At 42.2% G+C, this 12,774-nt stretch overlaps 1 protein-coding gene across 1 annotated transcript; it reads right to left on the bottom strand.

Annotated features, from left to right (window-relative positions):
• Positions 1-1,606: 1,606 nt before the first annotated feature.
• On the bottom strand, positions 1,607-12,018 carry PYGO1 (pygopus family PHD finger 1). The gene is made up of 3 exons (XM_071568348.1): positions 11,897-12,018; positions 7,475-7,560; positions 1,607-5,705 (listed from the first exon to the last, which is right to left on the bottom strand). Exons 1-3 carry the CDS (start codon positions 11,943-11,945, stop codon positions 4,584-4,586), a joined length of 1,257 nt encoding a protein of 418 aa, XP_071424449.1. The 5' UTR covers positions 11,946-12,018; the 3' UTR covers positions 1,607-4,583.
• Positions 12,019-12,774: the final 756 nt, after the last annotated feature.

Genomic DNA, 12,774 nt, shown 5'->3' with positions numbered 1-12,774 from the left:
GATTACCAAATGTTCATCCATTTGTCACTGGATAATATTAAAAAAAATCATACTAATGGTTATGGCAACAGGATGACAATGCACACCAGTGCTGCGTGTTCTGAAAGGTACTCAGTTTTAATTATCATGAATTGCTACCACCTGTCATACCTCACCTATGCAAGATACCACACCAGCTACCAATCCATAAACAATAATGTTTCACATACTTCATAGAGTAGCTTAAAACACATCATGGTATGAAATAACTTGTATTACATAGTAATTTAATCCCTGGCCACAGGGTTAATGTTGGACAAAGTCTGGAAACTTTTCCAATTTGAATTACATACATTAACTTTGCCACACACCACAGCACTAATGCATGTATTACATCAGACATGCTCTAATTTAAAATCAAAACAAAAAAGTTGTTGCAAAAATACATGTCACCAATGTGGAACACATTCAAGATTGTATAAAAAGTACTGAACTGATATCCCAAAACAGGTATATTTAAGCAGTACATAAGGAAAGATTAGTTTTAATATGAAACAGTCATTTAAGTCACATACAACATGATAGGAAGCATGACTTCTTTTTTAGAAATGTTACACCAATACTGCCAGGCAATGTTTATTTATAAAATGAAAGGGATATACTCAATGTAGGTAATGTGTTATTGTATTAAGCTGAAATAAAGACAAATGTTAAAAAGGTGCTACATTTGAACACCACTGATTTTGTAAAAATCTCAAACCATAAAAGCATTTCCCTTGCAAATATCATAGGCCCCAAACTGCAAACACTTTGAAACATTATTGACTGTGTTCATGCAGTTCCCCTGACTTCAGTAATTCTCACATGCTTGAAATTAAGCCTGAAAAATGTGATTACAAAACTGGTTCTTAGATTAAAAACTTCAGAGGTCACAAAGTATAATCTTCTTTGAGCAGCCCCCAAAATTATAACTTTTGTTTTAAGCAGAGCAAACTTCATTATTTTTCTCTAGTTTCTTGCATCTGAAGATCTCAGATATTAACTAGGCCTCTAAACAACTTTGGGAAGTCAGCATTAGTCCAAGCTCCTGAAAGAGGAGACTGAGGCAGACATAAACAGTCAACCTGTTTGCCTCAAGTTGGAGAAGGGATCAATAAAACAGCAAGAAACAGGATTTTTGGTTTCTGCCCTCTAGCCTATATACAGCACTGTCACTTACCCTGACACCAACAGAATAAATGTTTTAATGACAAAATTACTTTTAAAAGTCATCACTGGCAAAAACCCCCTAAGCATTAAGGACAGTGCAATCCAGTTTATACCTATTTATTTCAGTCTAGAGAGGGGAAAAAAAAAGCCCAAAAACTTTTTGGGCAACATAGGCTGCATTTCTGACCATGACAAGGAGCTATTTAAAAGGGACATGGGCATTTCCCATAAAAATGTTAAGGTTTGCAAGACTTACAAAATCTTTGCAATATTTTTGGTGTGCAGCACCAGCACAGTCTAAATCACGAGAAATGAAAGAAGCACTTGATAGTTCAATACAAATTGTTTCATGTAGAGTATTACAAAAACCCTCACCTATTCTAGTCAAGCCTCCCTCCCTCCCTCCCACCCACCCTTCTATAACTAACTGCTAATTCTAATCAGCTGACATTTTCCTAGGACCTTACTAATTAAACAGGATTGCTGTTCTTCCTGTGCATACTTGAACTACTACTAGTCAACACATGCAGAGAAAAACAAAATATAACCCACTGTCTAGATAAAGAGTTCAAGTATGCCAAGAGTGTATCAGTAGGGCAAGCGTATTGGCTGGGTGACTTCTGGGCATCACTCACATCTCTATGACCAGTGTGCTGATAAGTTTGGGGTTTGTTGTTCAGTCATTTTTATTTGATATAATTGACATTTGCTAATGCCTTGAACTTGCAGGTTAATAAATGCAGAAAATTTGCTGGGTTACAAACCCAACATAGTACCAGTTTAGAAAAACTGAAATAAATCGTTAGAATAAGTTTCCCAAATACACAATTTAAGGCCTTATAAAATGATATTCCAGTTGATTTTAAGTTTCTAAGAACACTATATTTAAATACTAATGTCTTGACAGCTAATCTAGAAAATACTTGCCTAACTTCATGTAGGGTCAAGGAAGAGATTAAGAAATACATGGCTATTTTAAATAAAATGTCTGCTCCAAAATGTTAAACTATTAATTGGACTTCTGAGAACAAATGCCCCAAAAATCTTCTCACAACAGGCATGGGATGTGGGAAAGGTAATAGTATCATCATTGGCGGTTTTGTTGAATTTTCACTGAGCAAATTATTTTATTTCATTTATGCTGCTGTAGATGTGAACCAACTCCACTACCATCCAAGTGCAAATTGTTGCAGAGATTAAACTGATTCCCAGAGGAACAAATCTTTCTAAACAAGATTTGGTTTAATTGCTACTTTAGGTATCAAAAGCAAATTCTAACAGTCTGTCAGTCATTAGGAAAACTACTGAAGAATAAATCTCTTTAACAGAGGTTGTTGTCTGGTTGGTTTTTTTGTTGTTTTTACATACCATACCTCTAACAAAACAAGATTGAGTCTAGTTTCTGCACAAAATTAAAGCAACTAGTGATGAAAACAGAAGCCCTTGATCTGTTTTACACTTTTTTGCATCTCAAAACATGAAATCCTTAAGATATCAAATACATTATTTATACTTTAGACAATTTCTTTTTCCTGATGAGAGGCAAGGCAAAAAAGGGGGCAATACAGCACTTATCCAGCAAAATTTCTCACTTTTAAAATAAAACAAGAAAAGTTATGCTGATCTGCACAGTATCTTCCAAGAATGTACCACAGTAGAGCCCACTGAAATGAAACATGATGGTGAATTAGCAAACAGGCCTTACTTCTCACTCATTAGCACAGCTCATCATAAAAACTACCTCTTTACTTAGATAACTGTATTCTCTGCAAGCTCCTACATCGCTCATCCTCACAGACCTGAAAAATTTATCACACTGAGGAACATGCTGAGCACTTGTAAGCTTGACATATGATTTAACTGCTGTTCAAAGACAAAGTTTCCAGCACAGTGGTGCATCTGTTATTACAATGCCTCCTTTTATTAAGTCAAAATAACACTTCTCTCTAACAAAACTCTTTTTCAGTTGCATATGCAACTTCTGTCACGCTAAGGCTGAACTGTGCAAGGCTAGATGTCTCCTCACATTAAAAAAACAAGGGGAGTTATTATTGAAATCAAGAATAAGATCAAATTACCCATATTAAAATAGAATTCTTAGCATCACACATGAAGCTCTAGTGCCACTCATACTTGTCAGTAGGATATCAGGTTTAGCAAAGAAGCTAAACTTCTGATCACTTACTCCTGAAGTGAGCTAAACTCATCTCATATAAAAGCTGTATTTTTTCCTTCACTCCAGATTTCCCACCCCCCAGATGCAAGCCTGGCTACAGAAGTGGTGAGAATTTAGTTTTAAGACTTTGCTGGCCAAATTACCATGCATTTCAGAGCCTGTGCAGAGCACACTCCATTGCCTTGCACCCTCCTCCATGTGAAGTGAACTGTGTAAGCTCAGGGTGACTGAGCAGGTTTGAGCTGAAAGCCCTGGAAGACAGGCAGGATTTTCCATACACTAGTTCATTCACAATTCTTAGGCAGCACTGAGGCTGGAGATTGGAACCATCAGTGAGAAAGGATGAGAGGGAGGTGCATGACTGCACAACCGTGGCACATGCAGACACTGTATCTTAATGGATGTGCTCAAGATAAATGAATTAAGGTTACATATGCAACCCTACTTTTGGCATTCTCTAGATTTAAAGCACTGGACTTCATACACTTGATTTGTTCTTTTTCCATTTGAATCATATTTCATAACTACTTCCAAATACTGCAAGACCCAGCAAGAGCCTTCAGCAAGTATTTGCTGAGAAGTCAAAAGAGATTATTGCCTTTTCAAGGAAATAGAAATGTGTGAGAGTTAGCGGGTTTCATTGTGTTGCTAAGTATGAATTCATCAATTTTTGAATAGCATGTTAATGCTTTACTTCAAAAAGTAAGAAAAAGCACATACAAAATTCTCTGTATTTACCCTAAAATAACAACTATTAGTACTGCACATTCCTCTGTGTCATCTCCACTATACTCAAAGAAAGGCTAGCAAGAACATCAACAGACATTCATGCCAAAAAAAAAATGTAATGAGTACTTGCAAATATAGTACCATTAAAACTGAGCACTAAATGCTAGTGTTAGTTAACACATTAATACTAGCAAATTAGGGCTATTCATACAGGCACATTTTTTCCTTCAATAAAATTGTCAATGCACATCCTACTCCTGATCAATTGTCAGTTACAGTTTAATCAGAAACAAAAAGTATTCCATCCAATAAAACATTTGCACACATAAGAGTACCAAAGCTGAGATGGAAGTTTATGAATGAAAACGGATTAGGGAAAAAAAAGATGACAGCAATCAAACACAACCGATTGTCTGCAGAAAGTGAAGTACCCAATTTGTAGCCAAAACTTCACAGAAAGTATTTCATCCACTACCACCATCCCAGGCTGTCAGCCCTCTGTGTTCAAGGCAGGGGGTCCTGCAGTGTCTCTCGTGCGCATTAACTGGACGTCTTTGTCAGCCATGCAGGTGTCACACCCCCAGACCGCCGACGCCTCTGCCGTGAGCAGCCCATACGCTGACTCCGTCATGCCTGTACAGATTCGATGAAACCACTTCTGGCAAGAGGCTTCACACAGGATGGCATCCTGGTCATCATTAACCTCATGTGTACAAATTCCACATGGATAGACAGGTTCAGAGGACGAGTGGCCATGTCGACTGGGATGGAGGGGTGTTTTGCTGCTCTTCTCAGAGTTGCATCCCTCAGCAGCACCTCGAGGCTGGCGGGACTTACTCTGAGTCCCATTTGAATGACCAGCATTGCTGTTATCAGCACTGTTGGAATGGCTGTTATCCTGATTTACCACATTGTTTCGAGGAACACTTTTTAGGTCACTGTTACCTTGACTCACAATGTCCTCTGTCCTGTGATGATGCTGATGAGCAGCAGTGTTCTGGCTGGATGCTTTGCTTGCACCTTGATTAAAGTCTTGCTTTTGTGCTGATGATTTTGTCTGGTTATATGTGTTTGGTGGAGGAACAAAAGAATGGTTTGACTCTAGCTGAGAATTTTGAAAATTTGGATTGTTTCCAGGACCAAAATTAGATGGCACATCAGGGTGAGGTATCTGCCCAGAATGGCCAAAGTTCTCCCCAGGATTCGGCCTGAAATGCTGAGCAGGCATACTGACATTTTGATTTATCTGACCCCCACTGTAAGGGGGTTGATTCCCAAAACCTGGGTTATCATGTGGACCAAAGCTGAAAGAGTGGGGTCGACTAAAACCCACACCCACAGGGTTTTGAGGAAGAGGATGTGGTTGGTTTCTGAGAGAGTAAGAACCACCATATGGTGAGGACACTCTGGGTAGCATGTGAGGTGGCATTCTGAAAGTGTTATAGCCTCCAAACCCAGGATAACCAGGGCTACTAAAATATGGATTTCCTGAAGGAAGTGGTTTATAAGACACAGTATTATAGTTGTCATCAAATGGATTTGCAGCTACAAGGTGGTCAGAGCTTGGATTCGGCGGTGGAGCATATTCAGATGGAGGAGGAAATGATGATGCCTACAAATATTTTAAATACATCTCAATTAGTTTTAGTATTTCCCTGCAAGACAGATCAACCACAAAGGTCCTGGATTAGCAATACTACTGCTGAAAGAACTGCTCAGCTGTTGTGTAAAACTCACCCACTGTACCCTGCCAGGCTGTCTGAAATTTCAGTACAGAGGCGAGAGAGGAGTTTGGGCTCCAGATAACATGGTGATTTATAGCAGTCTCAGTGTTTAAAAAAAACGTTGCAGTTGCACGACTGTGCTTCGGAATACACCCCTTCTATTTCTTAATCTTTTCCAAAAAACAAGCAATACAGAAAGCCAACTGTCACAAACACATGCACAAAGTATTTCCAAATGTTGAGCAGCAGATATAGGCATTTCCTCAGTTTCATTTTGGGTTCACTTCACTGAATACACATCTCTTAAGACACCCTACTTCTATGAGAATATAAACCTAATGTAACTGTAATCCTAAAAACAGCATGTAGGAGTCAGCAGATTGGAATTTTCTATATTGTGCAGAATATTCTACATTCTGTATGTTTCTATACCAAATAGAGGCATCCCTTATGAGCATTCAGTGATTGTGGACAGGCTGAAAAGCATAGTTAATAGGTACAAACTACAAGGATTATGCCCTTGTTACAGAGCATAATCAAGTGTGTAACTGTTTAACAGAGCCCAGAAGCTGTTTAGATGTCTCCAGAGTGGCTGTACAATTGAAATTCATTCTAGACTAGCCTCTAGGGAACTTCTGCTGGGTTGACTCTCACACTAACTGTGCTCCCAGAAAGCATTTTCTCCTAAGTACTAATAAACTAAGACTGAACATTTATTTTAAAAAGAAATAAATTTGCTGCACTGCAAATTTTGAACCTGGTAAGAAAAGAACAGTAGCTAGTCTACATGCCCTGTGCAGTTATTACCATTCCAGAACACAAGGAAAACTCCACAAAGAAAAATGCCTGAAACCTTTTAAAGTAACTGAATATTTCTAAGAGCAAGTTTCACCATGGCTACTTTAAAACAAAACAAAATGAAGAAAACAGATCCACATCTTGATGGACTCTGGATAGGCCCAACAGAAAGTGATTGTTTGCCCTATGTAAATAAGGTTATTCTCACTGGGCAGTACCAAATTAACAGATACTCTCACTCAAAGCTGAACGAACACACAACAGAAAATTCTGCACTACAGATGTCCAGTTGCTGAAGATGTTTTGTATTCAGGTCTTCTTTTCTGGAAAGAAAAACTGCATAGAAATGTCAAATTGCAGGAATACACTGGAAAGCAGCTGTACCTGCCTCACAGCTTTTGCTTGAAAATCACTTGGGGAATACACCAAGAATTTGATCAAAGCATTAAGAAACTGTTCTGATTCATTAGCCCACAAACCCACACTTAGAGAAATGAAAATAAGGAGAGAAGCAGTCTCATGGTAACTCCTCATGCTGTACAGATTTCTACCAATGGCTACAAAGTCATTAAAAAAAGTCTGTCTTAGAATCGAATCCATATGGTAAAAATACAAGTCACTGCAGTCTCACTGTGCTCCACTCTTTATAGGTCTTTGGCAACCAACAGAGATTAAAATAACTTCAGTGCAAATAACTAGTATTAGGAAGATTTCAACTTCATGATAAAACTGCAATATTTTGTACATAGCTGCTATTTGTGACAACAGACTGATATTGTTAACAGTGCCAGACAGTCATGCCAGCAAACATTTGAGTGCACTATTTATTAAGAAATCAAAAGAAGCAAAGGGAATTTACCTGTGTATTTGCTTTGCGCTTTTTCTTATCAGGGCTTCCAAGTTGAACTCCTGGTCCTCCTAACCCATCCAATCCACTGTCACCACCTACAAAATTTCAATCAGTGCAACAGTAAGTTAGTTTTCCTACAGACCATATTGCAAGTTTGCCTCTGACTGCCACAGCAACAGACGTGTTACAAATACTCAATTTGAATAAACTCGTGTGCCTTGCATTGCAAGTCCTTAAGGAGCAAACATCTGGAGGTAAGTTATACCTCTTCTAGAGCTGTCTTACTCTGCTACCACTTTAATGTCCAATTCCTGTTCACTACCATTGGAAAAAACATTTCCATTTATTTTAGGTTTATCTGTCCCTTGGTTCTTAACAACTCCAATAGTTAGAAGTATTTCTTGTTTGCATAACTCATAAAACTTTCAAAGCAACTGTGTAAAGCCAGGGCCAAGATTCACCTCTTATTTAACTTACACAGACACGGCATTTATCAAACTCACTGTAGCAACAGACAACAGTGTGTTCCAATCCACCGTGAAGGAAAAGCAAAGTCGTAGATCCATGAACGAAATCCACTGAAATTCTGCTGTGTTGACAGTTTATCAGATCTAAATTTCACTAAATGCAAGACTGGATCAAACAAAAAGACACCTGCCAAAAATGAGAGGGGCTTTAAGTGAACTTGCCATACTCTGCAGAAACCTCATAGAATAACTGAGCAAGGCTTGGCCCAGAACGAAGTAAAGGATGTTCATTTCATTGGGCATTCAATCAGACTTTACCCTGAGCAATACAATGAGGTATCTGTACTTCATCTGGGATTCTTCTTCACCTTCCACAACAGCGGAACAAGCTCTCAAAGTTGTATAAATTGTGGATTTCATTTTTAAAAGCACTAGTTAGACCACAGATTAAAAAAAAATAAAATCTAGCACGTTCATTATCCCAGTCAGTCTGTCCTCATGGGGCTCAAGTGGAATTGCCATCATACGGGAATGCAAAGAAACCCCTGAGCTGCAGTACAAAAGGCATTAGCAGGTGATGAGAGCAACACATGTTAACATAATAACATCATTACATTAATACACTATCTACAATTCTATCTACATTAAGATAATAGATTATTTGCTCTCATATAAATATATAGCAACATATAGAACAATAAGCAGGCAATCTAACTTAAAAATTTTACTATTTTTTGTTTAAAACTCATATTCAGAATACAAATCAGACTTGATCAAGATGCAGACACACAGCTGAACACACGGGTTTTTATTACCAAAAGCAACCTGAAGATAACTGTGAGTTATCAACAGTCTTATACAAAGCAGCATATGACAGTACCCTGCTCTGTGTCAGACAAGTGTTCCCAGCAGAGAGGTAAACCAGGTTTAGGACTATTCAGTAACACAAAATCTCTTCTCACTGAGAAGAAGCAGACCTACTGTACACAGAATGAAATGTCCAACTGTTATTTCAACAGATCAAAGGAGGGCTGGCAAATTTTCATTCCTAGCACTTCCTTCCTCCTTGTCTCCTTTTTTTTTTTGAAGTTTCAGGGAATTTACCAGTCTGACCTCAAGTCACAATCCAGTTCTGCCTCTGCTTTAGTAAGTTCCTTTTGGCCTTACTGTCACTGTTGAAATTTAATTTCATTTTTCATTATACATAAGGAAGACACATGGGCATCCCAGATCAACACCTATCAAATTTTAAGTCTGAACTTCAAAGACAAGGGCACGAAAGTCACAATCAGATTCTCAAACTCACATTTGCACCACAGCAGGTTGTGGTCTAACCTATCAATAGAGAAACTAGGGATTACTCTTTATAAGAGTCTTTTGTGCCCTGTTTTAGAAAATAAAATCCTGCACATACTTAGTATGCTATGAAAGATTGCCACTGCATCACCTGTAGATATTAAATAATCACAGCAGAAAGGTCTGCATAAAGAATGATGGCAAATTTCCCTTTAATTTCAACTCTATAAATCATCTTCTTGACAATCTACTTTCTCAAAACTGTCCCCACACTTTCCTAAATTCTTCTCCAGCGTTCATATAAGTTTATACAAAATTCAGTGCAAGATTCTACTGTGAACACCAATCCTCACAACTGCATAAAACACACTCCTGTTCATGGCCCTGTAGTCTTAATACACAAATGATGTGAACCACTGATAGCAAAATACTACAAATATCCAGATTTCTTTTAATAAATTCAACAACTAGCAGCACAGACATTAGTAAATCTGTAATCAAAGTAGAATACTGAAGATCATAGACAAGAGCTAGTTTACAGTACCATAAGTTAAAACTTGATAAAATTACATATAAATTCCCTATCAGGAACATCATTCTTCAAAAACATAAGCAGATGAATATTAGAATTCCAGAGACAAGTTCCATCAATTTCTATCTGAATTACTTAAATAGGTGAAGCCAGTCACGTGCCCAGGTTTACAGAAGTGAGTCCTGTGTCTGGAAAGGCACAAAGCTTTTGTATTTTCAGTTCTAACTGTGTGAGGCCAATGACTTGATTTAACCCTAAGAATTTATATTTTCACTGTGGATTCTATAATGATTTAATTTATACATGAAAGGAAACAGAATGTTAGTCCTAGCATACCTCCAAAAAAGAGTGAATAAGGCTCATTTTCATGTAGCCAAAATAAACTTTCCACAAAGTCCCTTTTGGTACCTACCACACAGACTTTCATTAAAGGTGTACTGAACATTTTGGAATGCTGCACAAATGAAGAATTATTTCATTGTTCAAGATTAGTTTTTCAAGCAAAAGTACAATCCTTTTGACCAGGACATCATTTATCTAATAGATCTAGAGATATAAATACATATCTGATAACTATTCCCTTATTAAGCTACAGATAAAATTTATTTCAGCCATTCACATTTGGGCAAAGAAGAGATAAGCCCCGTATTCTTTTCTGTCATGCATACAGAAGATGGACATTTTGCATGTTAGTCAGGAGAACTGCAATTTCTAGTTTTGTTTACATATTAAGAGATTATGACTTTGTATGTAATTTATGCCATACACAACCTACTGCACTATGGAGTATTTTCATACTCACTGACAAATCTCTGTCTAGGTTTCCACAGGATGGATACCATAGTCTTTTTAAACAGTGCTTTATCTCAGTAACAACATTTTCCCAAGAAACACAAATGGCTGAATAAACTTTTCATTATGGACAGAAAACTAAAAATAATCTAGTTACAACCAGATTTGGGGAGCCTATTCTGTGGCCCTGATATTGTAAACAAGTTTTGATATTAAGTGGCAATCGTGTGCAACTCGGTGGGGAACTCAAGCATGTGAAACCATATATGCTTAAATATTTGCAGAATCAAGGTTTGAGAGTGGAGGAGTCTAATGAATCCCAGTCTCCTTTGTAAAGCTGCCGTGTGTTTTCTTTCTCACAAGGATGCAATCCAGCTGTTACTAGAACAATTTTAGAAGTGTAAACTGTCTATCAATGACAATACGCATATAGGAACCTGCACCTTTCCCCACGTATCCAACCAGGAAAAAAAGCTCGAAACATCAAGAACAATAGAATTTCGGTGGCAAAACAGGAGGCAAGGAGAAGAGAAGCATTAAATGGCAGATTTTAGAATTTTGCGTTGATTTTCAGACAACTCAGGCACCCAGCCCACTGTCTTTCATTATTCCATTCAGAAAGGCATTTCTGTTTCTAAGGGCTCTAAGGACACAACTAAAGCCACGCAGGCTGATGTGCCACTGCCATTGAACTCAGCTGCACTGCCCAACTCAGAGCACACACCGCATTTCTCCCCTTCTCCCTACACCTTTCAAAGAAACGCACACTTCAAACCACGCCAGAGCCGCACACCAGTGCTATCCATAAAAAATAATATTTCGCTATTTTTTCCATTTCCCTAAAAGGGAAAGACAGAACCCCAGCTAGACTCAAGCACAAGAGCCAAGACCGGGGGTAGAAGAGCGGACACTCAAGTGTAATTTATGGGCTCTGCATCAGCACGAACTCGGACATGTGGCACTGCCGCCGTATTCCCTTGCACCAGCACTATGCTCGCTGCATACTAATGCGCCGCACATCCCCAGACACACAAGAGCCGGGACCGCCCGCCCGCCCCGCGGGGCACACCTGCGCGCACCGCCAGCCCCGCCGCCGCTTTGCCAGGCCCGGAGGCTGCGGGAGCCCGCGGGGCGGGCCGGGCCCCGCCGAGCAAACTTCGCGCGGCCCCCGCGCCGCGGCCCCGCCGCCCGCGCCGGGAGGGAGCGCGGCGGGGGCGGCGGGACCTCCGCGGGCAGCGGCGGCGGCGCGGGCGGGGAGCGCATCCCGCGGCTCAGCCGGCGCTCCGCACGGGAGCCAGGCCCCAGCAGCGTCCGCCCCCGGGCCCGGCCCGGCCCTCCGCGTACCTCGGGATCTCTTCAGCGCGATGGGGTCCTTCTCCTGTTCCGCTGACATTACAGACAGCAGCGCATGGCTCCCAGAGCGGCAGAAATCTGGGCTCTTTGATGCTGCTGCTGCCGCCGCCGCCGCCGCCGGTCCGCACCCCGCCCCCTCCGCCCCCGCCTCCTCCTCCGCCGCCGCCTCCCCCGCCCGCCGCTGCCGTAGCCGCCGCCGCCCCAGCAGCGGAGCTGCGAGACTTTGCAAAGTTTGGGCGCGGGAGGGCTCCGCGGGCGCCCACGGCGGGGGCCGGGCTTCGCGGGAGCCGGCGAGTGGAACTCCGCTGCCCGGGGCCCGCGCGGGGGTCCGCGGAGCGCCGATACGCGCCGGGTAGGGCCCCCACGGGCTGCGGGCGCCCGGCCCCCTCCCGCGGCCCCGCGCAGCGCCCCCGCCGGCCACCGGCGCCGCTCAGCGCGCCGAGCCCCGGCCGCCGCCGCCTGCCCGCTCCCGGGCGCGCAGGGGCGGCAGCTCCCGCGGGGCTCCCCGAGACCCCGCCTTGAGCACCGCGGGACCGGCCGCGCCGCCGCCCCGAACAAAGGCGCCGCACCGGGGCGGCTCCGCCCGCGCCACCACCCTCCGCTCGGCCAACCCCGGGGCTTGGGCCGGCCGCGGGGCAGCCCCGGGCGGGCTGGGGCCGACGGTGTTCGTGGGGCAGGGGCCGCCGTGAGGGGAGTTGGTGCCGGGCTCGGCACGTGCTGCTTCCCGCCTGCGGCTGCGGCTCCGCGGCCTCCCAGCCCAAGGGGCTGTTCCCTGGAGGGCTGGGGCACCGCGCTCAGCGGCTGCCGGGCGGCCCGGAGGGCCCTCACGGTTGTCACCCGCCAGTCGAGGCTCTGGACTCTGGCCTGAG

This window comes from Pithys albifrons, chromosome 13 (assembly GCF_047495875.1).
Source record: "Pithys albifrons albifrons isolate INPA30051 chromosome 13, PitAlb_v1, whole genome shotgun sequence".
Taxonomy (NCBI): domain Eukaryota; kingdom Metazoa; phylum Chordata; class Aves; order Passeriformes; family Thamnophilidae; genus Pithys; species Pithys albifrons.
This window is presented reverse-complemented; position numbering and strand designations above follow the sequence as displayed.

What these genes read in the sequence shown, in the direction of transcription:
- PYGO1 (XM_071568348.1), bottom strand. Translation starts at nt 11,945, where the DNA reads ATGTCAGCGGAACAGGAGAAGGACCCCATCGCGCTGAAGAGATCCCGA. An exon ending in CGCGCTGAAGAGATCCCGAG is followed by an intron (nt 7,561 to 11,896) that starts GTACGCGGAGGG and finishes GAAATTTTGTAG; the next exon opens with GTGGTGACAGTGGATTGGAT. An exon ending in AGCGCAAAGCAAATACACAG is followed by an intron (nt 5,706 to 7,474) that starts GTAAATTCCCTT and finishes AAATATTTGTAG; the next exon opens with GCATCATCATTTCCTCCTCC.